The following is a 27,613-nucleotide window of genomic DNA, read 5'->3' as shown; positions in this document are numbered from 1 at the left end:
ATAAGAAAATGAAAAAGCCACATTGCTGATACAGGAAAGTTTTGGTGGGCTGTGGGGAAAATCACACCAGCAACATTTCCTTAAGCCAAAGCCTAATCCAGCGTAAGACCCTAACTCTCTTTAACTCTATGAAGGCTGAGAGAGGTGAGGAAGCTGCACAAGAAAGTTTGAAGCTAGCATAGGCTGGCTCACGAGGTTTAAGGAAAGAAGCCATCTCGAGAGAGATCTAAGATGGCAGAGTAGATAAACACTGTGCCTGCATCCCTCCATGAACACATTAAAATTACAACTAAATTATAGTACAGTCAACCTGGAGAACCATCTGAACTCTAGCCCAACAGAAGTCCTATAACTGAAAATATAAAGAGAAAGCCATGTCAAGACTGGTAGGAGGCGTGGAGATACAGAATGGGCCCAAACCTCCCTGTGGCGGTTGAGAATCAGGAGGAATATCTTGGCCACAGAGGTTCCCCCCAAAGGAGTGAGAGACCCAGCCCCCCACACCAAGCTCCCCAGCCTAGAGTACTGGTGCCAGGAAGAGGAGCCTCACAATATCTGGCAGTGAAAAACAGTGGGGATTCCAACCGTCCTGGTGAGATGGAAGGCTGAGGGAAACCCTGCATCCTCTTAAACAGCCCGTGCACAGAGCCACTCACTTGCAGGCACTCACCTTGGGCTCTGGTGGAGGGATGGTGACTTGGGAGATGTCTGAGACATACGGGGGATAGGGGGGCGGATTGAGGTGTATGGCTGTGGGGGGAGGACTGGAGGACAGCTGGCATTTTCCCAGTATGAGGTCCTTCTCCTGTGCAGCCAGCAGGTGGGTGCCATCTTTCCTGTGTTCAGCCTACCCCCACCACAGCCAAATCTGAATCTGATTGACCTGGTGAGCTTCTCTGCTCCACCCTTCTGACTCACTGGGACCCCACCCCACCCAACTCCTCCAATGCCAGAGGCACTTTCCATGAGCAGCCAGGGCCGCCTGCATTGCACTCTTTCTTAGAAAACTATTAGAGTCTGGCAGGCCCCCCACTGGTAGTGACTGGCCTTGGTGTGCTCTGAGTAGCTCCAGGTTCAGCACTGACACCAAACCAGAATTTACATTAACCTGGTAACCACAATTCTTCCCACTCTAGTGACTCCGAGACCCTGCCTCACCCCATTTGCATACCGCATGAGTCTTTATCAGCAGCTAAACCTTAAGGGAGCTCGCAGGCGGCAGCAGGCCTCGAGATGTCCTGGCTTTTTGTGGAGCTGCCCCAGGCCCGGTACTGGTGTCAGACATCCTTGGTTCATAGTATGGCCTCTCCCACGTGCTTTAGCACAGGTTTAGCACAGGCAGCAGACAACCGCAGATCACTTTGTAGCTCTTACTAGGTAGTTCCTGAACAGTTACAGGCAGTGGGTGACCTGGGCCTGCACTGGAGCCCCTCTCAAGAGGCTCCAGAACCAACATACTTGGAGGTTGGCCTCAGACCATAGCAGAACACCTCCAATTAGCCCATAAGCAGCACACACAAAGGGTGGTCTCAACAGGAACCAGAGCCCTCTGGGGCAAATCCCACTCAGTGGGGTATGCTCCCCACACAGCATTCTATAAGCTGTGGAAGTGGCCCAACCCCATAGCTAGTCACCCTACAGGTCAATCCCACCCACTGATGTGTCAACAGCAATCAAGGCTCAACTATAACAGGAGGGCACACACAACCCACATCAGGGACACTTCTGAAACACCCAGAGGAGGTGACCAGGGAGACTGTGCCACTGGGCCCCACAGGACACCTACTACATAAGGCCACCTGGCCAAGACTGGGAGACACAGCAGATCTACCTAATACATAGAAACAAACACAGAGAGGCAAACAAAATGAGGAAACGAAGTGTGTCCCAAATGTTTCCCAAATAGGAGAAAACTCAAAAAAAAAAAAAAAAGAAAAAAGAAAAAAAAAAACTAAACAAAATGGAGGCAAGCAATTTACCAGAGGCAGAGTTCAAAACAATAGTTATAAGGATGGTCAAAGAACTTAGTGAGAACTTCAACAAAGAGATAGCAAGCATAAAAAAGAACCAGTCAGAAGTGAAGAATACAGTAACTGAAATGAAGAATACACTGGAAGGAATCACCAGCAGACTACATGAAGCAGCCAAGGAATCACCAGCAGACTACATGAAGCAGAGGATCGAATAAATTATTTGGAAGACAAGGTAGCAGAAAACACTAAATTGGAACAGCAAAAAGAAAAAAGAATAAAAAAAATGAGGACAGTTTAGGGGACCTCTGGGACAACATCAAGCATAACAACATTCGCATCATAGGGGTACAAGGAGAAGAGAGAAAGCAAGAGATGGAGAAATTACTTGAAGAAATAATGACTGAAAACTTTCCTAACCTGGCAAAGGAAATAGATATACAAGTCCAGGAAGCACAGAGAGCCCCAAACAGGATGAACCCAAGCAGGCTCACACCAAGACACATTATAATTATAATGGCAAAGGTTAAAGACAAAGAGAGAACCTAAAAGCAGCAAGAGAAAGGCAACTAGTAACTTACAAGGGAGCTCCCATAAGACTGTCATATGATTTCTCAACAGAAACACTGCAGACCAGACGGATTGGCATGAAATATGAAAAGCAAGGACCTACAACCAAGAGTACTCTATACAGCAAGGCTATCATTTAAAATTGAAAGACAGATAAAGAACTTCTCAGTCAAGGAAAGGCTAAAGGAGTTCATCACCACCAAACCAGTATTATAAGGAATGTTAAAAGCACTTCTTTAAGGAAAAGAAAAATCAAAATTATGAATGATAAAATGGCAATAGCTACATATGTATCAACAATTACTTTCGATGTAAATAAATTAAATGCTCCAATCAAAAGACATAGGTAGCTGAATGGATAAGAAAACAAACCCTTACATATGCTGCCTACAAGAGACTCACTTCAGACTTAAAGACACATATAGACAGAAAGTAAAGGGATGGAAAAAGATATTTCATGAAAATGGAAATGAAAAACAAAAACAAAAAAGGTTGGGGTGGCAATACTTATACCAGACAAAATACAATTTAAAACAAAGGCTATAAAAAGTGACAATGAAGGACCCAGTATTTCCACTTCAGTGTATCTGAAGAAACTCCAAAATGCTACTTTAAGGGGACATGTGCATCCGTATGTTTATTGCAGCATTGTTTACAATGGCCAAGATGTGGACTGAGCCTGGGTGTCCATCGATAGAGAAATGGATAAAGAAAAGGTAATACATATATACAGTGGAATATTGCTCGGCCAGGGAAGGGAATGGGCTCTTGCCATCTACAGCAGCATGGATGGACCTGGACAGTGTTGTGCTGAGTGGAGAATATCAGACAGAGAAAGACATATGCAAGGTGATTTTGCTTATATGTGGAATCTAAGAACAAAATTAACAAACAGAAACAAATTCATAGATTCAGAGAACATTTTGATGGTTACCAGATGGGAGGGGGTTTGGGGAATGTGAGTGAAAGAAGGGGAAGGGATTAAGAAGTACAAATTGGTTGTTACAAAGTAGCCATGGGGATGTAGGGAGAGCATAGGGAACATTGTCAATAATATTGTAATAACTATGTATGGTGTCAGGTGGTTACTAGATTTATTGGGGTGATAAATGGGAGATGGTTGGGGGGGCAGGATGAAAAAGGTAAAGGAATTAAGAAGTACAAATTTGTAGTTACAAAATAGTTATGGGGATGTAAAGTAAAGCATAGAGAATACAGTCAATAATATGGTAATAAATATTGATAGTACTAGGTGGGTACCAGTCAAGGGGATCACTTCTGAAATTATATAAATGTCTAACCACTATGCTGTACACCTGAAGTTAACGTAAAATAATATTGAATGTCAACTGCAAAAAAAAAAAATAATAATTGAAAGGGGGGGAAAAGTGAAGGGGAATAAGAGGTCCAAATTTCCAGGCATAAAACAAATAAGTCATGGGGATGTAATGTACAGCATAGGGAATGTAGTCAATAATATTGATAGCATAGTGTGGTGTCAGATGGTTGCTGGAGTTATCCTGGTGATCACTTCTTTAGGTATATAAATGTTGAATAACTATGGTGTACCCCTGAAACTAATATAATATGTATGTTAGCTATATTTTAAATAAAAATCTTTTAAAAAATAAAGAAGGCATCTCCATAACGTAAAAGTGCAAGGTGAAGCATCAAATGCAGCAAGTTATTCAGAAACATAGCTGAGATAATTAATGAAGGTGGCTACCTTCATTAAACAAACAACAGATTTTCAATATAGGTGAAACAACCTTACATTGGAAGAAGATGCCATCGAGGACTTTCATGGCTAGAGAGGAGAAGTCAGTGCCTGGCTTCAAAGCTTCAAAGGACAGGCTGACTCTCTCGTTAGGAGCTAATGCAGCTGGTGACTTTAAGTTGAAGCCAATGCTCCTTTACCATTCTCAAAATCCTAGGGCCCTTCAGAATTATGCTACACCTACCCTGCCTGTGCTTTGTAAGTGGAAAAGCAAAGCTGGATGACAGCACATCTGTTTACAACATGGTTTACTGAATATTTTAAGCCTACTGTTGAGACCTACTGCTTGGAAAAAAAGATTTCCTTCAAAACATGACTGCTCATTGACACTGCACCTGGTCACCCAAGAGCTTGATGGAGATGCACGAGATTACTGTTGTCTTCATGCCGGCTAATACAACATCCATTCTGCAGCCCATGGATCACGGAGTGATTTTGACTTTCAAGTCTTATTATTTAAGAAATACATTTCGTAAGACTATACCTGCCACAGACAGTGATTCCTCTGATAGATCTTGGCAAAGTAAATTGAAAACCTGCTAGAAAGGATTCACCATTCTAGATGCCCTTAAGAACATTTATGATTCATGGGAAGACGTCAAAATATGAACATTAACAGGAGTTTGAAAGAAGTAAATTTCAACCTTCGTGGATGACTTTGAGGGGTTTAAGACTTCAGTGGAGGACTAACTGCAGATGTGGTGGAAATTGCAAGAGACCTCGAATTAGAAGTAAAGCTGAAGATGTGGCTGACTTGCTGCAGTCTCATGGTAAAACTTTAACAGAGGAGGAGTTGCCTTTTATGGGAGCAAAGAAAATGGTTTCTTGACGTGCAATCTACTCCTGGTGAAGATGCTGTGAAGATTGTTGAAATGCCAACAAAGGATTGAGAATATTACATAAACTTAATTGATAAAGCAGCAGCAAGATTTGAGAGGATGACTCCAATTTTGAAAGAACTTCTACTGTGGGTAAAATGTTACCAAGTAGCGTTGCATGCTACAGAGAATTCGTGAAAGGAAGAGCCAATCAGTGCAGCGGACTTCATTGTTGTCTTATTTTAAGAAATTTCCATAGCCCCCCCCCCCCCCGACCTTCTGCAACCACTACTCTGATCAGCCATCAACGTCGAGGCAAGACCCTCCATCAGCAAAAAGATGATGTATACGTAAGGTATACAGGTTAATAAACTTGTTTGTTTCCCTCCTGTTAATCTGTCTTTCATTACCAGAGTCTCAGCCAAGAACTCAAAAGGTAGAGGGGAAATTATTTTTACTTCCCCTACACTGACCGTTAAACTTCCCTGTGTTTTGTTATTCTCTCCCAGTAGTTCAAATATCGTATAGACATCAGATTTAAAGAGGTATTAATAAGGTAGATCATTAATTATTTCCCTGTCTAATGGTGTTAAGATAGATGGGTCTCTTCTCTCCTTCAAGAGCTCTGAAAGAAAACTGGACTTTTGTTAAGTATATACAGTATTTACATGGTATGCAAATGTATCATCTTTTGCTATCATCAAAATGAAAAACATCCATGAACATGCACTGTGATTTCTTTGTCAGAATTTCCACTTTTCCTATTTTGTTTTCTCTTACTGTCCATATTGTGTTGTCAGTGTTCCTCAACTTCCTTCCGAGGTTCTTTAAGATGAAAACACCTTTGTTCTAATCGACTTTCCTTCTGCTGCAGCTGAATCCAACAGTCCCTTGTTTGAATTACATCTTGTCTCCTGAGACTAGACTAACATGAGGAACTTCACATAAAATTCCATTTTCTAGACAGGGAAAGCAAGAGCCTTGGTTAAGTCATTTGGTCAAAATCATGTAATGAGTCACAAACTGAATTCAGAACTTTTGATTTCCACGCATCCAGTGGAAATCCTGGGCTATCAGATTCTTCCCAAAAGGTTTAATCCCAAGACTGGCTAGATGGAAAGATGGATGAAATGATCTTTTAAGAAGCCTTCCAGTCTGAATGTATTTTCTAATAATATATTGTTAGAAATTAATATAGTGATTAAATCATATATCCAGGTGGGTCTGGGTTACTATGATTAAAAAATTCAGTGCACTCCTGGATATTTACTAGAGCCCCTTATTGTTGCCCAAAAGTACACTTTCATCTCCTCTCTGGCAGATCAACTTTTGGATGTCAAAAATTGTTGGGCAACAGAATTAGGATCGAAAATATTTCTTGAAGTTGGAGAGTAAATCAATACCAACCAGATTAAACTGAACAGAGACATGTCCCCCTCCCCCCAAGTCCCAAGTGCGTTTCCTAGTGGAAGGACTTTTAACAATTTGTTACATATGGTTTCAATCCTGTGTTTTCCTGAACATACGCCATAAACACTTTCCTACATCATTAAATATGCTTTAGAAAGATCATTTTCACAGACACATGATATTCCATCTTATGTATGTACTATATTTAACATTTCCCCTATTTCTGACCAGGTATATTGTTTCCAATTATTTTATCTTATAAATAATGTTGTAATGATCATCCTTTCATATTAAAAATAATTTAACAGGGACAAATGTAAAAGGCCTTTATTTAGGCTCAAATACAATCACATAATTATAGATTCTATTTGTCTAGTTTCCCAGCAATTTCTAGGGAAAAAGAAAAAAAGACCTAGGATGTTTTAGTTGTTCACAAGTGCCATGTGTCCCAACAGTGCAACAAGTATGGTGTTCGGATCAGGGAGGTATTTGTTCCACTCTGCTTTCTGCTAGGCACATTATATCTGAAATAATGTATCTGTCTGATACCATCCTTCGCCCTTCCACAACACGGACCAACATTTAGAAGAGTTCAATAAAACCTGATAATTATCAGATGAGTAATAGCTGACAGAAGTGAGAGATGTAACCCTGAAGAAGAGAAGCCCTAAGGTTTTGAGATCAGGTTTCAAATGTAGGAAAGAGCATTTGGGGAAAGGAGAATTACTCCCATGCCTGAAAGCTACAGGGGCAGATTTCAGTAGATGTGGCCTAGAGCAGCTAAAGAAGAAAAAGTCAGCTAGTGACACCTTAATGGACCGTAACAGATTTCCTTCTCCCCACTGAAGACCATGGAATTGGAAGAGCTGGGTGAAATCAGAAAGGGCCTGACTGTGGCACAACAGCTGGCTTCTCCTCCTGTATTCACTCTTAGATGCTGTCCTTCTTCAAGGTTCCATGCTTGGCCTTTCGTCACTTGCTACACTTACGTTGGGCAAGCTCACCCACTTCCAGGGCTTTCACAACCACTTATCCAAACGTGGCTTTCAAATCTCTGTCTCTAGTCCTCACCTTTAAATTGTAATCCTTTAAATCCTTTAAACTGTAACGTATCAAGATCACAGTTAATTATCCTCCTGTCTTCATTAGTCAGGACTCTTGGTTACAAGTGTCAGAAACTCAACAGTAACTATCTTAGGCAAAAATGGTTCATTTATTGGTTCATGTTCACCAAACCATAGGATAGGCAAGAATTAAAGTAGCTTCAGGGGTACCTGGGGAAAATTCCTCAAAATCTAGGTTCCCTATGAGGATGTTTCCTGCCTGTGGATGTCAGGTAACCTGCGAGGCAGCAGAGGGAATACCTGAGAAGTGGCATGCTAGATCTCATGGCCCCCAAATTCCTCTTATTAGAATAGATTCTCAAAGGTCATCTAGCAAGAGGGTCAGCTTTCTCTAAAAGACCTCTGGCTGCGCTGAAAAATACCCTCAAACTCTGCTATTTTATCCTTTTTTATTTTAGTATGTTTTACTTATAATTTAGTTTTCTATTTACCATCCATTTTATGGTCCAAATCTATTCTAAGATGGGAGAAGTTCAGAATTCATGTTATTTTCATTTATGGGAGCTTTGAGTGAGTAAAAGCTGTGTATTACAGAGGATGAGAGCTACAAGGGGCCACCCTCTCATTTTAGAGATGTGCAACTGAGGTCCAGAAGAAAGAAGCGACTTGCCAAGTTGGTGGAAAAGCCATAATTAGAGTCAGGTTAATGCAATTAATTATAAAACCAACAAATATAAATGTGGGTATTCACGGCATTGAGCTAGGTGCTGCCAGGAGAAAAGAGCAAATCACGCCCTGTCCCTGAGGACTTGACAGTCAATGATGGCAGGTTACTTAACTGCCATCCATGATAATCTAGATATCGCCAAAGCATTAGGTGTCATTGTTGCTATTTTTGACGATGAAAATGTACAAAAGGATTCTCAACAGAAAGTCATCAGATTGGAAGGGGTATTCAAAATCATGTTACCCTTATCCACAATGCTGCTCTACCCCAGCCCACCAAGGCCATCTGGAATAGACAAAATACAAATCTGTTTGGAAGCCAGGGGATGGATGGTAAAGAATCCAAATCACAGACCTATTATTATTTATGTTGCTTGCCTTTCTGTGCCTTGGTTTTTCTCTCCTTCATCCCTGAGACGTGAACTGTCATGCTGTGATCTGACACCCTATGACTTCTCCCAGACCATCTGGGCCTTGTACCATGACCTGCCTCTTAGAACAATTCAATTAATAATAATAATTGTATCTAAGTGTGGAGCAACTAGTATATGTCAGACCCTACGCTAAGTGCTTTTCATACTCACACAGTCTCAGGTAATTCTCACAACAGCTTTAAAATACAAGGAAATAGCAGTTCAGAAAAGTTGGGCAACTTCCCAACGCTACATGGCTAGAAAGTGGCAAAGCTGAATCTGTAACCTAGGATGTCCTAACTCTAAAACCTATGCTTTTCAAATGCAAAATGTTAAATCCATGACACATATGATTTTTAAATGCTGACCCCTAATATGTATGTGTGTATATATATGCTAAAAAAAAGTATACACATTTTAAGAAAGGAAAAAGCTGTATTAAAGTTGTAATACAATGAATGACGCTGGCATTCATTGGATTAACGCCATATTTTGAGCAAACGTCATACTACACATTGCTACCGTAATTCAATTCAACTTCGAAAAGTAATACATAGATAACGTCTCTTAAAATGTGTACATTTTTTTGGCACCCCCCAGTGTGTGTGTGTGTGTGTGTGTGTGTGTGTGTGTGTATAAATGACGGGTATCACTGCTAAGATCAGGCAAATACGGCCATTTTGCAACAAAGCTACAATAAAAGATAGATCACTGAACTGGAAATTACAATGCTTGGAGTCCATGTCAGCTCTGATGTTGAAACATGATCTGAGGGAGTCAACTCTTGCTGTCCTATACAGTGGCAAATTATTATCTGACTCCACCTCAGTTTCATAGGAACAGTATGAAATTATACCTTTAAAAATTTTGTAGTGTACAAGTACAACTCCTCAGATTTTAAGAGAAGTATTTCAAAAACATGTGTTGATATATCACAGATTTTAAGCTAAGTTTATGGCCCATCTTTTCTGACACCCATTTTGTAAAGAGCATAGAATATGCTTGTTGTGTTCTAAGGTACTGTAGGAAACTCTTATCTGTGCCAAGGAGGATGGTGAAATTTTGGGTCTCCATAGCTTGAGAATGACAGAGCTACATAAGGAGATAGCACCACAGATAGTTAAGAAACTGAAGAGTAAGGCAAAAGAAGAAGTTACAACATTAGAGATTTTTATTTTATTTTATGTCTGAAGAGATAAGGTTTAGAGCAACTACTTTGTGTTTATAGATTCAGAAAGTACCCAATATTTATTTGCTGGGTCAAATAAAACTTTCTATGAAAAAAGGAAAGAAAACAATATTAAATGATAGTAAATGAAAGGGTTGTTTAGGAAGAACTTTCAGACAGGCAAGATTCTAAAACATCACAGGAGGTTACTGCTGGGGCGGGACCCATTTTTCCTAGCAATTATTACAAATGGGATAAACACATAGCCAGGTGCATTTAACCAGGGCGGTCCCACCTGGTGGGAAAAAAAAAAATTAGACAATTTTGTCCTTTTATCCTGTTCTTTAAAATTTGGAGAGATGAACTCGCTCCGGATTTTGTTATGCCAGTTCAGAAGGAAGATGCTGCCATCTAGTGTTTGCTGCTCTCACCCTCAATACCATCTAACTGCCTATACAGTTAGGTAACCCCTCAATAATGTGGTCTGTCATCTAGTCAGACAAAACAGACCTAAATAGCAAAGCCACACAGAAAACAGAATCAAAATTATGTGAGTTACAATATTTTTGAGAAAAATATGAGTAGTCAGAACGGCACTGAGACGTGAGGACCCCGAGTTCACTTCCACCTTCCACGTGTTGACTCTAGAGGTGCTACAGGGAACACGCAGAAACTGTGTGTGCCTCTCGGGGGTGGACAGAGGTCCACGTGGTAGAATACATGGGGACTACAGATCCGGGTAAGGGTGGGTTTTCCAACACTGAATCTCTAATACTGCCTAGTGGGGGCAGGGTTTGTTGTCATTGGGAGTCCAGACGTAGGCTGGAGTACTTCTTTGTGAGAAAGCTGAAAAAGGCATCTAAACCAGAAAAATGGTTGACTTTTTTTCTGATTTAAAAAAAGCAGACAATCTTTAAATCTCTTCTTATGCTAGACTTCGAGCTCCTTGCAGGCAGGATTTTTACTGTTAGATCCTGTGTTTAGCATAGTGCCAGGTATGCAGTAGACACGTACAGATACTCGGTGTTTTGTTGAATGAATGAATCTATATTCACTTACCATTTCCCTGAAGGAAGAAAACTAGCCCAAATAAAACACTTACTTAACAAGTTAAGAAAGTAAAAAATAAATAAATAAATAAATAAATAAAAAGCAGCCCCTGGCCTGGCACTCATGTTATTCTGCCGTTGAACATAAATTCACAGAATACCAACCTCAGACAAAGCTACTGGGAGACTATGATAAAATGAGACAAAACAAGGCCACTTCATAATTTTATCTAAGCACAGCCAAGAATCGGCTTACTGTGCCACCTACAGAATGCCAAACACTCCAGCTCTTAGCCAAAACGAGTAACTGTTGCTTCCTTACAAATGACAGCTTATGTTCCAGTCTTTCCTTCCTATAGATAAGATTCACTGAGATACCCAATCATACTTTCTCGCTCTACTTTCTGACAGCACCTAATCTAGGCAAAACCCCATTTCCTCAGACGCTACCCCAAATCACCCCCCCAAAGCCCAATCCTATAGTAAGTTCTTTCTAACACTCTCTTACTAAGGCACTCCCGAGTTCCTGGCCTTTGCACTCCCTCACTATAACCCAGCTTGTTTAACTAGAGAGCTGCTTCTGGAGGTCTTTGACTAAAGGGCATGGACCAGGTAAATACTGAGGGGAAAAAAAAAAGTATGCCCTGAACTCCAAGTGCAGTGTGAATCCTGCCAGAGGCTCAGATCTGTGAGGTTTGTATTAGGTACAGAAGACTTCCTAAAAGGGCTCTCACATATTAATGCCACTGACATTTACGGAGGCTCACTCTGTGTCTTTCACAGGCATGATTTCATCACATGAGGCAGGCATTATCATCATCCCTCTTTACAGATGAGGGAACCGAAGCACAGAGAGGTTAAGTAACCTCTCAAGTTCAGACAGCTGGTAAGGGGGGGAGGGGGCAGGACTCAACCAGGGAGGTATGTGAGTGCGTGTTACGAGAGCAGGCAGCAAAGCATGAGCAAATGCACGGGAGTAAGAATGGCCCCCTCCATGTAACAAGCACCTTGATTCTTAGTAAACTGTATAAACATCTCTACGATCCATGCTCCTCTCTCCACACACACCTTAGCGCTGGTCCTGGTTCCCTTCAGGCTGACCCCCAGGACCAGGTGCAAGGGTTGGGGATAACACATTCTGGTTCTTTCAGGGGCTTTGATTCTGTCACTTTGATTTTAATGATGAAAACATGTTCCAGCCTGCCTCCACACCACGCTTAGCTTTCTTCATCTCCCCAAAACCTGATGTCGCATCTGGGTGTGGCCAGGGGGACTAAATTCAACCCTTCACCTAATCAACATGCAGTCATCTTTTCGGTCTCCACACTCACGTGTCACTTCTGAGGGAGGCCTTCTCTAATTCCTAAGATGGATTAGATCCCTGCATCACAGGCGCTCACAGTGGCCTGCACATCCCCTTTGGTAAAGCCCATCACGCTTGTTCTGGTCACTATGTGTCCTCCCTGCGTGACGCTCAGTTCCACGGGGGTGGAGACCACGTCTGCCTTGTTCACTGCCTGGCACACTGTGAAAACGCAGAGTTGTGAACATGAAGGGGAAAGAGGGACTGAATCGCGGTAGAGATTTGGGAGGACCGGGTCAATTCCTTTCCCTTCCTACTCAAAACCCGCGCTTCATAATGCATCATGATCCCTGCTACTGTATTTCTTATGCTACTGACCCAAAATCAAAAACTGTCCTCAGTCAGGTCAGATGTTACCTAGAGAAACAAAGCTAGCCATGCTCTAGCACATATTTTTCTTTTAACAAGACTCTGATCAGTCCTTCATAAACTTCACCTTCTGAAAAGGAAACCTTACGCCTCTGGCAAGTTATCCAAGCTCACACTGAATCAAACAGCAAAGCCAGAAATAAAACTCACATGCAGCAGTTCCAAGATGGTAGTTGATCTTAGAGGAATAAACAAGAGGAAATGGGCTTGAACCCTGATTCCCTAAGAATGTCAATCAAAGGTGGAGTTATAATGCCTGCATCTAACAACTGTTACCTAGGAGACATTAAAGAAGGAGCTCTTCAGGAAAAGGTCTTTTTAAAAAGGAACAGGAAAACAAAAGTACAATCTGGATTTATAATTTATATTGCAAAAATGATTTGAATTAAATTCTGGATTGTGACTATCTTAGCACAGTAAAGTGAGCTTAAGCCAGAGTCAGAATCGGCTTATTGTATAACGACTTCTTGGTAGAGGGCACAGCAAAGCTTTTTAGCTGCAGAAAACACAAATGTCTTTGGGCATAACCCTATGTTTAAGTCTCATGAGAAGCCACTTAAAAATGAGTAAGACCAATGCTAAATTCTTAGAGGCACAGCCACACAGTGAGAAAGTACAAATAGAAGCCGAGTTCTTACCTGCTGTGCTGAAAAATGAAAGCCAAGCAACTAGAATTGAAAAAATGGATGACGTGATCTTACAGCAGGAGACTTCGATCAGTCAGAGCAAGGAAATGACCGTCTGGGTTTGGGAATAACCAAGACATCTTTTTTCCTGGGATGGTTCAAGTACAGTTCAGTATAGCAAGGGTGGGTGGAGAGAGACTACATAAACCCCCAAAGCACCCCCCAGCCTGGGGTCTCTGAAAACATAAGAAGTAAACTACCTCTGCGAAGAAGTGAAGATTAATGGATGAACTGAGTGTTTTTTCTAAATATTTAGGGTTCACCTCACTGGGCAGTTCCCAAATAATCATGTACTTCCTATTTCTTTGAAATGTTCGTTTTTTTCCACAAGTGTTGTCCCAAGCAACTTCATAAAATTATTATAGGAAGTGAGGCAGAGCAGTTTGTCTCACCAAACCTCTTCCTTCATATTAGGACAAAGGCATAAACCTAAGTAAAATCACTTGGCTAAAATTTCTAATCAAAAATAGTTATTGACAAGGCTTTTGCTTTTCCTTCCCAGCTATTTTCTCATTCCCTTTTACTTTTCACTTTTACAAGCACCAAATGTGTCATTTCTTCTAGAAATGGACTATCTCAGTTTTAAGGAAAACAAAATGAACTGACAAACATCTTTCCCCAAGGAGAGAGGACACTCCAGGAAGAAAAGCACCACCAGGACCACTAATAGATTGTCTCCAGCATTACTCCTGCAACCTGGCAGGTGACTTCCCATACCTCAGTGGGTTAGGAACAAAATTTGTAACAATGTCACATTTCTATATCATCAATCAGAGCTCTGTCGAATTTTCATCACAGTGAACCAATAACCCGACATTTAGACAGACTGGGACATGATTTTGGTGGATGAAATACTTGACTTGTTTTCACAGGTAAGCCTTAATCAATCATTCTGTTGCTCACTTCTCTCAGCTCTAAAATTAAGATATCTTTTGCTACCTTTCTTTTTTGCTAATAGAAGCTTAAAGATGAAATGAAATGTCTCCCTTCCATCAGAAGGAACTGCTGTAGCCACGGCGGGCGGGGCAGGCTGGACGGGAAACAGACTCCCCCGCAGAGCTGCTGCTCCCGGCCAGGGGACCACACCGAGAGCCAAGGATGCTGTCTGTGCACCAGGCCTTGATCTGCCTGGGAACTTTCAACGGCACAGAATAAATGATTTTCCTCACATGTTATCTACTAGGTTTGTTCAGGATCATTCAAACAGAACAAGAGACTTTCCCCATGTGCAAGTAGATTACATTAAGAGTTACAAGAAACAAACTCCTGAAGAGTCCATTAAGTTTGAGCGGAAAACTTAGGTTTAAATAATGCAAGGGGGAGGAGATAAGACAGAAATCACAGAAACACAGAAACAAATACATGGCATACGCAGACAACCAAGACCAGCTACGGAAAGCTTTAATCACCACAGGTAAAAATAATATTTTCATATATCAAAAATGGGTCCAAATTCTTTATCATCATCACCATGGTAGTCTGGAAATGAAAGCTGCACTAATACAAAACCTTCCTGCTCATAACTGCAAGATTTATGAAACTATTTCTTATAGACACATTTTTTTTTTTATCCTGAGGCTGATAACACCAAAGTGAAAAGGAAAAATTACTATCAGCTGGAATTTAAATGCAGAATGTTTAAAATCATTTATTCTTTAATCTGGAATGTCTTCTCTTCACTCTTCCACCCATACTATGTGATGACAAGAGGAAAAAATGATAAATTGTTGTGTCCAGTCCAGTATATATACTGATTTTATGGTTCTCAACTCAATCTACTTATCAAAACAAAGAAATCGACTTTTAACATCAATTAACTTGACACTATCACATCACAACAAACTATTAAAATCCTTGTAACAGGAGAGTTGGTGGTAGATTCTCAGACAAGAACAACAGTACAGTTCTTTCTTACAATGTTTATTGCAGTGCACTCTACTTACATAAGAACCAAATGGTTAAGTTCAGAATTCCCTGCAAATCTCAGCTCTGAGCTCTTAGTTACCTTGAAATAAGATCTGCACATGTCTAAAAGAAAAATAACCCCCAAATACTACAACAGTTATTCCACTCAACTGATGGAAGAGGCAATCAGGTTAAATTGGAAAAAAAAGACAGTCATGTTGAAGTGGGGATTATTTTAACATTTTGGATATGTAAATAAGAAATAACACACAAAGATTTTCAAAATCTGAATCCCTAATGTGTCTGGCATTGTGTTTTGTGAATGGGGCTAGAGCAAAGCTGTGCTACCTCCCAGAAGGAGGCCGAGGGACTTGCCCTCCAATGATTTCCAAGATGACCTCTGCATGTTTCTAAAATGTGTTCTTTTGGAATATTCACAGCACTTCATCAAAACCTGTGCAGGCTGTTAGTCGGCACCTCTGAGTCAGGAAATCTCTGTTGTCGCTTGGTTTCAAAGTATTAAACGTGCAATTTCCTGTGTACTACTTACTTACTTTCAACTGCACAATTAGGAGTATTCTGGGCTATAATAAACACGTGGGGATACATGGCAGCTGGAGAAGTGCCACTTCTAATCTTGCTCCACACTCTTCCTATTATTTCTAGATGCCTTCCCAATTCAAATGATTGAGCTGAACAACCCGGCCACCGGCCATAGGCATTTACTAGACTTTTCTTGAGAAGTTACCTCTCAGCCCAAACTGGGTCAGGATAAGAGAGAGAGTTCAGTGTTAGACTGAATTAGGAAAAGGTTTTCTGGAAAGGCTTGATCTAAGTGCTCTCTTTTTCCCCAAGTAGAATCATGGAAAATCAAGGTTGGAAAAACTCTCAACAATCATTCGGCCAATTCCCCCAGCGAAGACCTGAACTCCTATACAACGTCTCTGCCAAGCTGTAGTCCAGCATCTGCTGGAATACCTTTAACGGCAGGAAACTGTTGCAACATACTTGCTCCTCCTTAGAAGAGAATAGCAAAACAGATGGGACAGGTAAACAAATATCCATTAAGTATGATTATGAATTGTATCCAACTTTTCAAGAGAGTAGTAGATTGTCAATTGCTACTCAAAGGAATAAACCAGATTTGCTCCACGCAGCCCCCTGCTTTCTGCAATGATTCAAAATGGGGAGATAAAACTTAGAAATGTGAATTTTATAAATCACTGTTGAATAGCTGTGTGTGGTGGTGGGGAAGCACATAAAAATAGCTTAGAAGTAATCATTTTAGGGACCCATAAACAAAGGGAAAATAAATGTTCTAATAAATAAAAGTTGCATTTTGAAGATGCAATAAATACCTTGGGCAGCAAGTCTCGGTACAAGAACTCTCAAGAGCCCTGGTGGAAGAACCGTAGGCAAATTACAGTCTGCAGCATTTTGTCAATTCAGATGCAGGAGACAGGACAGGGACATGAGCAAGTCTGAGGCTGCAGCCCACGACCCTAAGGCAATCGAAAGCAGGGCCCTCTACCTTGATTTTCCCCTTCTGGCTTGTTTGGCAGCACTGCAAATAATTGTCTTATTTCTGACCTCTCTCAAGGTACACAGCCCACTTCAAGGTTTTAAATCCCCCCTTCAGAAGACCAACAAAGCAACATATTGATTGGTAGACAAGAATATCAGAATTCAATTTACAGAGGATCAATTCCTCTGATGGGACACATTCATGTCTATATTTTTATTTTTAGAACATATATATGTATACGTCCATTTGAATTGAAAACATTTATCCTGATAACACACACATAAACTTTAAAAACTCTAAACGGCCATGTCACTTGAGACTTAGCGGATTCAATTTGGAGTGGCATCTTTCACCCTGAGGTGTTAAAATGGCAATCACACCGATCTTCAACAGATAAGACCATGAATAACAAGACAAAAACAAAACAACAAAAAAACCAACCTTAAAGTCAGTATTTCTTTTTATATGGAGGCCATTTTTTTTCCCCATATCTGTTTCAGAAGTACCAGATAATTACCATTTAGTGGCTAGATGACAGGAGAGCAAATCTTCCTGCAAAAACAGAATAAAACTTCCTTGACCACTGAGATTTGGAAGTGAAATCAATGAAAGTCTATTAAGTACTCAGGATAGATCTGGTTGGCATCAAACACCACAAAGATCTTTGGATTCCAGGTGTCATCCACACAGCTGTCATATAAATTCACATAGCTACCGTCTTTAGAAGGAGGTCGCATGTATTTGGAGTCTCCATTTATGTAATCGCCAATCAGCACTCGAGCAAGAAACATAGATTTGTATGTTCTAAATAGATGCCGTTGTTGCAAGCTTACGCCATGAATTTGGAACGTGTTTCCATGTTTTATGTCATCTTTGCAGAAGCGACTGGAGTAAGCAGCATCTCTAGCAAAATAGGTTCCTTAAATTAAAAAGACCAAAACCAAAAAAAAAAAAAAAAAAAAAAAGCCAAGATTACTCTGAAGAATACAGGAAACACAAGCAAAAACATTCTCATTGTTAGGGGAGTAGACACATGAGGTGTGTAACAAAAGTAGATGTGGAATTTCCTCATCTGTAGATCTTTAGGAAAAGAACAGAAATCCATCTGTTATCGACAGCTGTGATTCAGACTGCCCTAGACATAGATCTGTTAGTATAGACCAGTCCCCACCACCATGCCATCCACCCCCACCAAAATATAGCTGCCAGACTTCTGTTTCAAAAGAAATCCAATATGCAAGACAGACACAAACTGTTTGTGATTAACTGTATGGCAGGACCTGAGTTTTAACAGCTTGGACCTCCCTCCCTTTTCTACTTCCTTCCACCACTTTTCTCACCCCACTGTCCTGTCCAGCATCCATCAAAGCTCTGGAGAAAATGGTGAAAACTGCTGATCTACGGAGAGGATCGCAAACCCTGAGAGGCCACATTTCTATGACACAGGGTAACAATTCAATAATATCTCTGGAAATAACAGAACGCTATGTCCAGGAAAAGATGCCTGAAGAGAATGCCATGCTGTTCACGTCTGAGCATCCCCAAAGACCAATTTCACTGGTTCGTTGCCTAAATATGAAAACTCAGTAAAGCATCCGACTGTTCCGAGAGGGAGGCCTAGGAGAGTGACATCGTCATGGGTACACTTCCTCTACAAAATTTTGGAAAAGAATTGCAAAGTCTCATTAATACCCAATACTGATGGGATTTAGATAACATTTGAAATGGCCTTTACAGTAGTTATTTTAAAAACTGATTTACTTTTTAAAAATGTAGCATATCCTGATCTGAAGTGGCAGTTCTAAGTGGAGGTAAGGTACAAAGTAAGGACCGGAACAATCAGTGTCCATCCCTTACCTGTTCCCCTCATCTCTCTCCTTAATTTGCTTGAGGAGTGGGCATAAATTGGAGAACTTGGACTTTCGCAACATTAGAAAAAAGGTGAAGATTTCCCCCATTAGTCCTATTGCTCATTAACAATCTTACCTATCAGTTTCTAGAAAAAACAAAACAAACAAAAACTACTAGGACCTAGAGCTGTACACAATGTAATTAATTTATTTTATAGTTCTCTAATATATGACATAAAACAGTATAGTTTTATCCGTAGAAAGGACTTGCACATAAAAATTAAAGTAACGCAAAAATCAGCTCGTCTGGATGTGACGCCCCATTTGAATGACTGGCAGCTGGAAACCTGTCTAAGCCGGCAGCGGGGGGTGTAAAGGTCTTACTTCTACCTTGTACATGCAGGAAGTGGCTTTTCTGTGGCTCAGAAAGTCTGAGGGTGTGCCGGGAACCTAACTTTTAACTTAATGACTCTCAAACCCCTGAAAAACAAAACAATCAATTATCTCTCAAGAGAGGAGAGTCGCTCTTAGGACTCGATTGGACCTGGAATTCTGATAATTACCTTTTCCAAAGAGAGCACCATGTATGCCATTTATTCTCCAATCAAAGTTATGAATGCAGATTGCTTCCACGAATTCACTGCTGGTGCCATGAAACAGCATTTGTTCATTAATCTGAGGCACACCTCGTTTTTTCTTGAGCTGAGCCTTTTTCCTAAAAATAACACACACAGACACAAAACACACACAGAAATATACCATAAGTGGCATTTATTAATTTTTCAAGGAGCAAAATTCAATAGAAGGTGTGAAACAGAAAACATTTCTTTAATATAAATCATAAATGGACAAAGCAGCTATGAAAAAGAATCCCAAGTACTCTTGGACACATAATCTCATCAAAAATTATAATTATAATTAACATTGAGACCTAAGGTTGAAAATTATACCAAAAATTACAGATATTCCAAATGATGCCCCATTACAGTAGAGGTGATTGCCTAAACCAGCCAAGTGGTACAGATGTCTGAAAAATGACACTACAAACAATTAAATAACGTGAAGGTCCCAGGCCTTCATCTTTTCATCCCGAGATTGGAAAACATTGGTTGAATTGAACTAAATTTTGAATCTGAGGGCTGGAAGGGACATGAAGCCATCCAGTTCAAGCCCTTCCCAATGGACAAATCTCTTTTAACAATGTAGGACTGATTGTAACAGTAAAAAACAAACTGAAAAGAGCTGTAAGTTCTTTCATAGAAAAATGAATAAACAATTATATATTTATACATGAAAGTTAAACGTAATGAATTAGATCTCTATGTATTAACACAGACAACTCTTGAAAAATAATGTGGAATGTAAAAATGTTGCAAAAAGAGACATATAACTCGACACAATACTGTACATTGTATACGTATACATACACAGGTAGTAAAGCATAAAAACATAGATAAGATATATCAAAAATTAAAAGTTTATGCTTTGATCTATTGGTGAAAATCTTTTCAGACCATGAAGCATGACATTAGAAGGATGTACATTAAACAAATATTTACTTCAGAAAAAGCCAGTGTGCTTTCACCAAAAACAAATTATGCCAACTTTCTGTTTTAGAACTTTATGTACCGACTTTTTTTTTTTTTTTAGCAATGCATAATGGTTACTTTTCTAACTAAGAAAAAAATCTTTTCAAAAAAAGAAAAGATAATCATATTTGTTTTGACTCACTGTTTCAATCTTCCAAGGTCTGTCTCCTGATTCATTCACATGACAAATAAGCTATCCCTGCTAGAAGTTCTGAATCTTTCATGAGTGTGATAAGTAAGCCTTCTACATTTTCATCCAAATTCCTGATAAAAATGTTGAAGGGCTCAGGAAGAAAGTGTGAATGCCATTCAAGTTACTCTTTGCATAAGACATTACCGGATATTAACTTTTCTCTTTATACTTGATCACCTGGCACACATTTCCCTATCTTGTCTCCATCATAAGAACCTTTTTCAACTACTTTGTAGAAATCAAGCTATACTATCTAAGAGGTTCACACACCTACTACTGTGGTAATCCTCTTAGTTATCAGGGCTTTAGCAAATCTATACTGTTTTTTCCTGAGTAAGCATTGTTTAATATACATCCTTCTAATGTCAAGCTTCATTGTCTGTAATGACTAGAAATCCACTCTAAAATTAGGACATTTACTCATCACTACTTGTCAGGCACAGATTAGAACGAATTCTGGTTTGAAAATTCACTCGAGTCTCTCTTAGATATTATAAATGACGTGTTGGTTAGCTTGAGCCAGGAGTCGGGGCACTAGAAAGACTGGACAGAGCACACGTACCAGCTGAAGGCAGAGTGGAATGGGGTGGTCCAGTGCTGCTAAGGCACCCATGAAATGGAGAGTCTCCTACAATGACCTTGGGGTTCCAGAAAGGCTAATGGTGAGCTCTAGGGCTTCCTGGACTTCAAAACTTTGGGGAAAGTCATAGGATGCAAACTACACTGAGTTTTCCACAAATCTGTTCACCTTTGCCCAACCCCACCTTCATTTCTGAATTTGCTGAAAACACTGTAGCACCCACTTCTCAAAGATGTCTTAGAATTACCTGCCCTCTCAGGGACTAAAGGGCCCAAAGGACTACACTGATATGTTACATACTCTGAACTGCAGCAGGAATATCTTCATGCTCTGGATGGAAATAAGTTTGCCTAGGTTTAGACCAGTGGTTCTCCATCCTGACTGAACATCAGAATCACTTGCAGAACTTTATTAACAACATCAGAACGTGAGGTTCTGATTCAGTGGATCAGGGCGGGCGATAGATATCTCTCCTTATTAAAGGGCTCCATGGGTGATTCTGATACGCAGCCAGGGCTGAGAATCTCTCATCTCATTCCACATTCTGAATGAGACTACAGCTTTCACTGCTGATTTCCTTGCTGCTTTATCCGTCCCAGCCCTGGATCAATCCAGCCATCTCGCCTCTCTGCTCTTACATTTGGACGGCTGAAATAGATCAAACAACACCCCGATGGTTTCCACTACAACAACTTTAGCTAAGCCCTTAGCACTGATGGGAATCCTGTAGTTCCCAAGTTAGCTCTTTCTCCCCCATTTTCCAGTGGCCATTTCAAACCTTCCCTTTTCTATCTCCCCCTCTTATCCACACCTCCATAACAGCTCTTTCTCTGCAGGTGACCTCACTTCTTATCTCACCAAGGAAACTGAAAGTAGGAACAGGACTCAGGAAGGAACTCCCCTAACTCCTGTCCTCATGCCCTACCTCTACTTATCGACAACATAACTGGACCACCCTTGTCTATCTCCTTCTGACATATGTTCTCTGAATTCCATCCAATCACAAGTCTTTAGGAGCCACAATCCATCAATTAACCTTCCTCTCTCTCTCTCCTTTTAAACTCTCCATCTCCATAGGTTCTTTCCAATTATAATTTAAACATGTTCAGTCTCTCCCATCTTTAAATTCAAAAACCATAAAAAAGCAAAAACACCCTTCCCGACTCCACATTACCCATCTTCTCATGACTCTCATTCTCTTCACTGTCGAACTTGAGAGTTGTCAACATTTGCTGTAAACACAGTACAGCGTCTACCAACATTGCTCACATCAAGGGAACCAATGGTCTCTCTGTTGCAAAACCCTAAGGATATTTTCAATATTTATCTTATTTGGAAACTCTTCCGTATGTGACAGAGGATGACATCTACTTGTGGAAACCACTTTCTTCCTTTGGCTTCTGTGACCACATTCTATTGGTTTTCTTCCACCTTTTCTGGTTGTTACTTCTCTGTTTCTTCCTTGGGTTTTCTCTTCCTCTGTCTATCCCTTCTAGAGTTCAGTCCTTGGCCCTCTTCTTTTCTTACTCTACATAAACTCCCTGGCCATCTTATTAATTTCTATGGCTGCTATTAAACCACATTATCTCTCTCTAGTCTACACCACTCTGCCAAGCTCCCAACCCATATAACAACTATGACTCCCTCCCAATCCTCCCCAGACCAAACCCGGCTCCTATCCATTTTCCCTTAGTCAATTACAACAAACAACTCAGAAACTTCGAAGTTATCTTTCCCACCTCCCTTACCCACCCCACGGCACACATGAAATCAAGGACCAAGCAATATCATCCTACATCCGCAATATCTCAAAAATGGTCCTCTTCGCTCCAACACAGCAGGTACCACTTTGGTTCAAGCCACCCAATGTATCTCAGTTTAATTACTGAAACAATTTCCTAAAATGGTCTCCCTGCTTCTAACGGTCTTCCTTTTAAACTAGTTTCTCAACCTCAGCACTACGGACATCTCGGGCTGGGTATTTCTTCGCTGTGGGAAGCCGCCTTGCGCCCTGTAGGCTGCATAGCACGCCTCGCCGTCACCTGGTAGATGCCGGCAGTACCTCCCCATCTCACCACATGGCAATAAAACTAGTCTCCACTCATTGCCCAATATCCCCTGGTGGGCAAAATCACTCCTAACTGAGAACAAGAGCTTTAAACCCCTTTCCACAGTACAGCCTAATGAGTTATTTTTCTAAAATGCAAATCAGATCCATCACACTTTTGCTTAAATTTGTACAATGGCTTCCCACTGTCCCAGGAAAAAACATCCAAATCCCTCCGTTTGGATTGTAAGGTCCTGCATGCCCTGGCTCCTGCTAACACTCTCCCTCAACTCTGGATCAGTCCAACTCAAGTGTGACTACTAAAGGAAATGACACAGCCACCCCGGTGTTTGTGGACCTTTCTCTAACCACCCACCTATTTTCTGTTCTATTTGAAATCCTCTCAATTTGTGTATTCACTCATGTAATCAAACTTTGACCCAGGCTGCTCCCGATGGGACACCCTTCCCTTTTCCTACCGTGTTTCCCCGAAAAAAAGACCTAGCTGGACTATCAGCTCTAATGTGTCTTTTGGAGCAAACATTAATATAAGACCAGATCTTATTTTACTATAAAGATTGTGTGTATAATATAATATTACAATACAATACAATATAATACCGGGTCTTATATTAATGTTTGCTCCAAAAGACGCATTAGAGCTGATGGTCCGGCTAGGTCTCACTTTCGTGGAAACACGGTACCTACGTCTAGCTTAAATGACACCTGTTTTAGGAAATCGTTCTTGATACTCCCCACCCCTAACACATACCTACTTCTGTCAGCAAGGGTGAAGAGATGCCCTCACTGTGTGCTCCACGATGCCCTGCTGTGCTCCCTCTTCAGTCTGCAGTTCAGTGGCCTGACTGCTGGGCGACGCCATAATCCTGTACACTGTTATATCCCAAGTACCTAGAATAGTGCCTGTCACAAAGGAGGTGCTAAAACATATTCCTGGAGGAAGGCAGGAAGAAGGTCTGGACAACGTGCAAGCTGATGCCTGATGGACTCACGTGGCCTCTCTGCTTGGATAGTGAGTCATAGGTTATATGACAATGAGACTGATTTGGTTATTTTAGTTCTTCAGGGAGATGTCAAAATGACAGGCTGTCCTTATTAGTATTTTCTACTGTCATAGCAGGTGGCAGATTCATTTACCATCACAGATTCCTATACACTGACATTACATAAAATTACAAAGGGCATCGATACAATAAAACTGTTTCTAATGAAATTCTTAGTACAAAATGTTCTGAGATTCACTGGTACATTTTTATCACTAGGATTTAACTGAGGACTCAAATTATGAGGGAGACTAATAGGACTCTACTTCAGAAGCCTGATTAAAAACAATGAATAAGTTTTCATCAGACCATTTGAGAAAAACTTACTTTATTCACTAAGAGAATAAAATAAAAGGGACAGAAGTTTCCATCTTCCTCTAAAAAAGAATCACCTAAACAAGAACTGAATAAAACCCACTGAACTCAGTTAAAACTCAATGTTGTCAGAAATAAAAGTTGGCTTGGTCCAAGGACTCAAGACTGTGAAGAATACACACTGAAAACCCCTTATTTTATAATATAAACTATTCTGAGACTAAAACCTGGAATTTACCCAGGCCATAGTAACTGACTTACCAGAAGCATGAAAGAATTTCATGTATCATTAATAAAAAAAAGTCAGCCTGATTTTCAAGTAGATGAGAATGAAATGAGTGAAGGTCTGGATTTTGCTTTAAAATACTTCAGCAAGAACAATAACAGCAAAAAAAAAAAAAAAAAAAAAGGACAAACCTTGATAAATGTTAAATGATAAATGATAAATGTGGTAAACCTTGATAAATGTTAAATCAGGATGATGGCTACATGGCGGTTCATTATATTAAAGTCTATTATTTGAAAATTTCCTGAATAAATATTAAAGTTCTTCTTATATTAAAAAAATGTTAGAAACCAAATCTCAAACACATATTTAAATATTTTAGAAAACCAACCACTTATTTTAGGTAATACTTGTTATAAAAATAATACAGCACAATAGGTTAATTTGAACAATACCTTTAAGTTTTCTGTAATGTGCTTTATTTTTAGGTCAACTGCACACTGAGCAATCCAGTGGGTCATTTCCAACCTAAATTGAGTGATGACTTAAGATTTTAATTCTACGACGTAAACTTTGGGCTAAACAGAAAATTTGCAGGTTTGGTTTACAATGTCCTTCAAAACTAACCAAGCAAATGACTGCAGGCAAGATAGTGTAATTGTTTAAAAAGAAATTCAACAATGTTTCCAGAGAGTTCTAATTCAACACAAAAGTCTGAGCCAACACAGTCATATCCACAAAAACGAAAAAGTTCCCCAAGTCCCTTTGCAATGCTAATGAAGCCACTGATGCGCCAAACCTGGCTGTAAACCTTGAAAGGAGTGCTAAGACTTTGACGTCTTCTAACACCACATTACAGCAGCGGCTGGCATTTACTTCTAGAGCAGCTCTCTTTTACTCCCTGAGGATGCTGAACAAGATTGCTGAGACAACAGGTCAAAATATAGCAAGAGAAAAACACAGCCCCAGTGAAAATACAATTCAACATTCGTGCTTCACTATCTCTAAGATTACAAGTCTTCGAGGCCAAGGAGAGCGTTCAGATTAGAGACGGTCTCTCACCTGCAAAAGAACTCCCACAAGTCTAGGTTTTGAATTCTCTGAATTCTTTTAATTCTGTTGCGATCCATTGTTTTCCCAAAGAGACTAGCAACTTCATTATATTCATGTGTTTGATTCTGCAAAGGAATAAGCTGGAAAAAGAAGTGTGATAATTTTATTGGGGCCCTTTTCTGAGTCTTGCACAGACAGTGGGTCAGCTCTGCTCTTACCTGATAGGGCACTTCAGTATTCACGTTCTCCCAGTGTGGTGGCATGGGGATAGCCTCATTTTCACAGATATAACTTCAAATAGCAGAAGACATAACAAAACATTAGAAGCTGATTATAATTACTGTCAGTCATTTAAACTTATCTTCAAAGCTGCATTTTCAGGTTTGGGTCACTGCGACAAATGCAATGAAGTGTGGCCTTAGGTGTCGTTAGTATAAAGTGTTTGTTGAATATCTCCTTGTGTATCGTTTATTAGGTGCTGAAATTGAGAACTTTGATGGAAAGTATCTAATACCCCATAACATTAAAATTTCAAAAACAGTTGTTTAATTTGGTCTTGTTTTTCTGAATTTTCCAGAATTTCTTTAAACTGTAAGGAAGATTTTAGGAAAAGAAATTTCCAAGAAGAAAATAAAATCCTTGATTAAAAAAAAACAAAACAAACTCTTTAACAGATTTATCCTGACTATTAAATAAAATCTAAACCCCTCCGCCACACATTCAATGTTCTTCCAGATCTAACTCAAACCTAAACCTTGCTCTGTTTATGCCCATTATCCCTACACAGTTCACATGAACTCAATGCAGTCAGTCAATTAAAAAAAACAACTATCTACCAAATTAAGCCCCTGCATGTGAACACAGAAAAAGATAGTGATCCTGGAGTTCAATGGCAAAGGGCTGACCCTGGCATAACTAATCCTCTCTGGTGACTGGAAGTTACTGGAAGAAATTCATAAATTTCAAAGAAGCTTAATTTTTTAAAACTCATTTCAACTTTGAAAAGATCATACAATCATATGATTTCAAAACCAGTAAGTATAAAAAGTAAACAGCGACCAGCTTCCCTCCCACTCCAGTCCTTGATCTGTCCAGTTTTCACCACTTGCCTCAAATCATAGTAATCACTGTTTTCAGTCTCTTGAGCATTCTTCTAGAATTTTTTTAGGTTAACACAAGCCAATCTCCCCCCACTCCATACAAAAATGGTAGCATAAAACATGTCTTCTGCATTTCTTTTTTCACTTATTCAATTCTTAGAGATCTTTCCCTATCAGCAGATAGGGAGTATCCTCATTCCCAATCCCTACCACAGAGCCTGGCACATGGTGGACACTCCATAAGTACGGGCTGAATGAATGAGTGCATTCTATCCCACAGCTGCATACAATTCCATTGTATGGATATACCATCATTTATTTAAGTCCCCTACTGATAATATTCAGCTTTCTCAACTTTTTGCTACTGTTAAGAACGTTGCTAAGACCTAGTTTATCAATTTGTCACTGTACATGTCCAAATCAATTTGTTGGATATCTTGGGATTTCTGGGATTGAATAAACGGCATTTCCAGGTCAAAGAATACATTTATGCATGATTTTGACAGACACCACCCAAATGCCCTCCTTGAAGGTGGTACTCATTGACATTCCTACCAGAAATGCAGAGAATGCCTGTTTGCCAACCTCTTCAAAAAGTTATGTTATTAAACTTTTGAATTGTCGAGCTGATAGTAAAAAATAGTCTGATATAATTTGTATTTTTCTTATTATGAGCGAGGTTATATGAACTGTTCAAATTCTTTGCTCATTTTTCTAATGGGTTGTTGGCTTTCTACTTAGAGATTCATACAAGTACTTCATATATTACCCAGATGAACTCTT

At 40.0% G+C, this 27,613-nt stretch overlaps 1 protein-coding gene across 5 annotated transcripts in view; it reads right to left on the bottom strand.

Annotated features, from left to right (window-relative positions):
• Window positions 1-14,835: 14,835 nt before the first annotated feature.
• PARP11 (poly(ADP-ribose) polymerase family member 11) overlaps window positions 14,836-27,613 on the bottom strand; it is a 38,231-nt gene continuing 25,453 nt past the window's right edge. For 4 of the 5 annotated variants that reach the window (XM_033117908.1, XM_033117909.1, XM_033117910.1 and 1 more), the window contains exons 6-9: window positions 25,949-26,021; window positions 25,740-25,870; window positions 19,227-19,378; window positions 17,260-17,732 (exon numbers count right to left, since the gene is read on the bottom strand). In XM_033117908.1, the coding sequence (XP_032973799.1) occupies window positions 17,416-17,732; window positions 19,227-19,378; window positions 25,740-25,870; window positions 25,949-26,021 (673 nt within the window). In that variant the 3' untranslated portion in view covers window positions 17,260-17,415. Of the gene's footprint in view, window positions 17,733-19,226; window positions 19,379-25,739; window positions 25,871-25,948; window positions 26,022-27,613 lie in introns of all 5 variants that reach the window. The other variant, XM_033117912.1, reaches the window with a different exon arrangement.

The sequence above is a fragment of the Rhinolophus ferrumequinum genome, chromosome 10 (genome assembly GCF_004115265.2).
Source record: "Rhinolophus ferrumequinum isolate MPI-CBG mRhiFer1 chromosome 10, mRhiFer1_v1.p, whole genome shotgun sequence".
Lineage (NCBI taxonomy): Eukaryota > Metazoa > Chordata > Mammalia > Chiroptera > Rhinolophidae > Rhinolophus > Rhinolophus ferrumequinum.
Note: the sequence above shows the minus strand (reverse complement) of the source record. Positions and strands in the feature narration are given on the sequence as shown.